This window comes from Empidonax traillii, unplaced genomic scaffold (genome assembly GCF_003031625.1).
Source record: "Empidonax traillii isolate 1590-97213 ecotype Southwest subspecies unplaced genomic scaffold, ASM303162v1 scaffold121:size1714817, whole genome shotgun sequence".
In the NCBI taxonomy this organism is placed as follows: Eukaryota; Metazoa; Chordata; class Aves; order Passeriformes; family Tyrannidae; genus Empidonax; species Empidonax traillii.
In genome coordinates this window covers 1,231,705-1,236,475 of record NW_020955314.1, presented here as the reverse complement: position 1 = coordinate 1,236,475, position 4,771 = coordinate 1,231,705, and the positions used below count along the sequence as shown (strand labels likewise).

The 4,771-nt window shown below is 36.8% G+C and overlaps 1 protein-coding gene across 1 annotated transcript in view; it reads left to right on the top strand.

Annotated features, from left to right (window-relative positions):
* The first annotated feature begins 643 nt into the window (after positions 1-643).
* The window catches only part of SH2D1B (SH2 domain containing 1B), an 8,047-nt gene continuing 3,919 nt past the window's right edge, over positions 644-4,771 (top strand). Inside the window, exons 1-2 of the mRNA XM_027883254.1 lie at positions 644-822; positions 2,992-3,055. Of these exons, the coding sequence (XP_027739055.1) occupies positions 689-822; positions 2,992-3,055 (198 nt within the window). The 5' untranslated portion in view covers positions 644-688. The remainder of the gene's footprint in view (positions 823-2,991; positions 3,056-4,771) is intronic.

Here is a 4,771-nt window from a genome sequence, read left to right as displayed (position 1 = left end):
TTCCCAGTCTGGGGTCAAGAAGCCAGCCAGGGAGAGACCCTCCACCTCACTTTGTTTCTCTATTAAACACTTTGTGTAGTTCTCCAGTTTATTTTGATGAAATTTGTTTAAACCTCTGCATGAACAGAGAATTACCAAGTCTTTTCTGGAACGTTCTATGGCCTCATGACTGAGGCTGATTAGAACATCACAAACACTCATTTTCTCTTCTCAAATTCACCAATTAATTTTGAATAAAAAGTCAAGAGTTTCTTTAGATAATTTTCTCCTTCTCTATGCAGTCCTGACTTATTCCTGTAGCATAGGACCCTATTTGCAGGGCTTGGAGCCACTTTAAACATAAAAAGTTAATTTTAAAAGATTACTTTGGTGTCAACTCAGTTATTCCATAACTTAGAGGTGTGGTATGTAACTCAAAAGTCATTTCCCCTCTGATGTAGATGGTGACCAACGCAGACCAACCCTTTCCTGCCTTCACTGCATTCATGAGCTGTGAGCAGCATCTGCTAACTAGCCTCAGGTTGGAATGGTCAGTGACCAACACAGATGAACTCGTGTGTGTACTCAGTGCCTCCAGTTTCAGCTCTCTGCAGGCAGCTGCACTTGGAATAAGTCTTCTTTTAATGCCAGTCTTCTGACTTCCTCTGGAATTGCTTTGAAAGGCAAGATACCTTGTTTTCTTTTGTCCATGGAGTTGCCATTTTTTCATGGAAAGATAACCAAAAAAACTTGTGAAGAACTGCTGAGCAAGAAGAGAAAGAATGGTAGCTATTTAATACGAGAGAGCGAGAGTATGGAAGGAGCCTTGTGTCTCTGTGTTTTGTAAGTACTCTAATACTGATTTTTTAATGAGTTTTCAGATGGATCCAAAGGCAACATTAATCTTCTCTAACATTAATGGTTCTTCTCTGATATTAACAGACTCCAAGGGAGTGTGTCCATGCATTCAAGTAGTGCTGCTTGTCTTAGGCTTCCTTTATAGTGAGTGGTGAGAAGGTGACCTTTGCAAAAAATATTTTATGTAACAGACAGTAAATGAACTGTAATCTGTTGATTCTGGTCTCTCTCTGCAGACAATAAGGGGAGACCAAAGAAAATAGCTTAGCCTGCCAAAACACGTTAAGAACCTTACTCAAAGTGACTGCCTCTGTAATGACGAGTAAACAGTATTTTAGCACTGTTCAGAGACTGAAAAGTCTCATGGTCTGTTACAAAACACTTCCTTCTTTCTAGAATTTCTTTCTGATGAAAGCTTAGCCTTGTGTTTCAAAGGAATTTTACCTAATATAAGAATATAAGCTGAGACAGAAAGTTACAAAGTTCTGTTTGAATTAATATGACAAATCCACAGACAAGATGGGCATAGAAAATTGCTACTTCTAGTCCTTAACTTTAATTACTACAATTAAAATTTTATTATTTTCTTTTCCTGTAGGGAATAGCACTTTTATTTCCCTGTCAAGGAGGTTGTTTTACACTTGTCATATATAATTGATCTGTTCCTAATGCATTAAAGTTTATAAATTAGAATCTAGGTCTTTCTTTGCTTGAACCTGTGAAGTTTTACACTTTCCTTGAGGATGCGTTTGAGTGTGAAATGAAAAATTTTTTAAAACATATCTAATTAATTCAAAAATACAAGAAAATGTTTTATCAATGACTAAAAATGCATTTCTTCTGAAACAAATCAAAGGAGAAGGGAGAAAAAGGGAGAGAAAAATGTAGTACTATGGAGTTGCTAGGTAGAAGAGAGGAGGTCTGCACAATGACAGAAAAAGAAGAGAAATAGCAAGTCGGGGAAAAACAGATCCCTCAGGGAGCGTGCTATGGGAATCTGCTTTCACTGTGGTGTGGAATGAGACAATGTAGGGGTTGAGGGGAGGACAAGGAGTATGGGAGGGAATGGGCTTTCATACCCTGCCAGAAAGTACAAAAGGTTGCTCCTTCAAAAAATGAGCAACTACATCCATAAAGTACTCTTAAACAAGGAACAAGTGGATTTCCACAGGTACATCAAGTAGAAAACATGCATCCTTGTGATACCACTCTTTGAATTGAAATGAATCTATTACAACTGGAAGCCTTATCCTCACTTCAGTCCATAATAACTTTTTTTGCAAAACAAAGCTGTTTATTTCAGAGTAACTCTTCATTTATGTGCAAGTCTCCTGATCCAAGTTTTCACCCTAAGATTCTCCCTCTCAAGACAGCTCAATTCACTTAGTCACATAGCCACAACTAAAGTTCTTCTGATGAGCATGTATACCAGTTAAAAGAACTTGTTTTCAGATACTGCTCCCCGCTCTCCAACCCTCTCACTTATTTGTGGTGTAGGTCTTTTTGCAGCTCTGCTGCCTTTTTTTTCATCAGTCACAATCTCTAGTTCACCTCTTGAATTGCTGCCCCCGCAGTACTTGATAAATCTTTAATTTCTGCTGACAAAGTACATCCAAAGACATCAGTAGCCTCAGTGTTCAAACACCTGCATATTATCAAAAATAACAATAACTGAAGCCCTGGGAAATGCAAAGGAAGAACAACTTTCTTAGAAGTAGGAGCCATGCAGTAATTTTCCAGGTGCTGCTGACTGGAGGCCATTTTCTGCTAACATCTCTTCAAGAATTCAACAGACTTCTTGTGATAGAATATCAAAGAAGTTCAGGGAGATATCACACCAGAGGAGGATAAGAAGACAGATGAAAGGAGATGATGTCTGTGGAATCAAATAATGCTTATAAAAGGTCCGTGTGTTAGGTTTAATTCATAAGTTCTTGGAAACCTCTATTTAGAATAATCTTATATTTCAAGATATTAAACCTTCACTCATTTTGCTATCTCTGGTTTTTTTGAAATCTTCTGGTTTGCTTTTCTGCTTCTGTCTCACTGAATTTACTGCACAGTTCCTCATATCTTTAATACTATCAAGATGTCTCTAGTCTTGCACTTAGTTACAGATGTGGTGTATTATTTATACAACTATGTTTTTTACAGCTTTGAAAACCTCATCTACACCTACCGTATCTTCAGGGAGCACCAAGGATATTTTAGAATACAGGTGAGTAATTCTCAATATATCTCTAGAGATTGCACATAAAAATCTTAGATTTTAAAAATCATAGATTAAAATATTGCAGTTGATCAATGATCACTTTAGTCTACGATCATTTGATCTATCATAGATCATAGATTTTAAAGAAATACATTAACACAATACCATGAAAAACATTTACAAGTTTGCTTTCTTCTCTTGTCTTTTTGATGTTATATTTATTATTACTTATGAGCTCAAAAGTAGCTACTGTTTTTGTAGAACTTCCTTATAATCCAAGCAGATCTGTTATTTATTAACCAGCTGCTTTTTGATTTGACCATTTGTTTTTCATAGCACTGAAGAAAAATCTATCACTTTTGTTACTTGCTCCTATTCCTAATTAGTGCTTTCTACTTGAAAGCTCTGTCATTGCACACAGCATCTTGTAGGGATCTGGAATATTGCAATCATCTTTTTCATTTGAAGAATCCATAATTCTGTGTGATTTTGAGGCACCTGAAGTGATGATGCCAAATAATGCTGCTTATTCAAGAAAAGATAAGTGTAAGAGCAGACTACTGCATCAGTCAAATCCCCAGGCAATGTGAGAGGACACCTATAAAGCTGGCTCACTACCCTGCACGTAGGAAGACAGCCAAAAGCACTGCCAACAATTAGGTAGCATTTAAGTGGAATGAGGAAATCATTTCATAAAAGACATGCCAAGCTCTCATAGGCTGGTCATCATCATCATGGCTAGGCTTCGCGAATGAAGATTTGAGAGGGGCTCTACCCACGCTTGCTACAAGCGCGCTGACATAGGCTGGTAATTTAATGCTTATTAGTGGTTCTCCCTGAGTATAAGAATGGTTTGCTGGCATAATATAATATGTTTGGGACTATAGCCACAGTAATGGGGTTTGCTGTCATTCCTATCAGCAGGTAATAACTTAGACACTTTTAGTTTTTTCAAACCCACTTTTCTTTACAAAGTTTTGCCAAGAATGTGAAAGAAGAGTTTTGTTCTTCAAAATTTAAAGTCAGATTGTTTGGCCTTACTAAACAAATAATACACTGATGGTGGAGGAGAGATTTGGGGTTTTTTAAAGGCCAGATTCAGCCATGAGCTTTCTAGAGTGCAGTAGTTTGCCCCCACCAGGAGTTAAGAACCTCCACAGCTGCTTATTCCTTGCCCTGCCTAGCAGGACAGGTGGGGTGAAGAGAACATGAGGAGCAAAAGTGAGGAAACTCCTGGACCAGTTTAATAGCTAAAGCAAAGTTGTGCATGCAAGCAAAGCAAATATAGAGTTTAGTCACTCCTTCCCATCAGGAGGCAGCCACCCCCTAGAAAACAGGGCCTCAGCACACACAGTGTTTACATGAGAAGACAAATGCTATAACCACACACTTCTTCACTTTCCCTGAGCTTTTATGGCTGATCACAGCGTGAGATGGGATGGGATAGCCCTTTGGTACGTTCGGATCTGCTGTCCTGTGTCCCCTCCCAGCATGTTGCACGCCCTCAATCTACTCACTGGGGAAGCAAAATGTGAAAAAAAAAGAAAAAAAAAAAAAAAAAAAAAAAAAAAAAAAAAAAAAAAAAAAAAAAAAAAAAAAAAAAAAAAAAAAAAAAAAAAAAAAAAAAAAAAAAAAAAAAAAAAAAAAAAAAAAAAAAAAAAAAAAAAAAAAAAAAAAAAAAAAAAAAAAAAAAAAAAAAAAAAAAAAAAAAAAAAAAAAAAA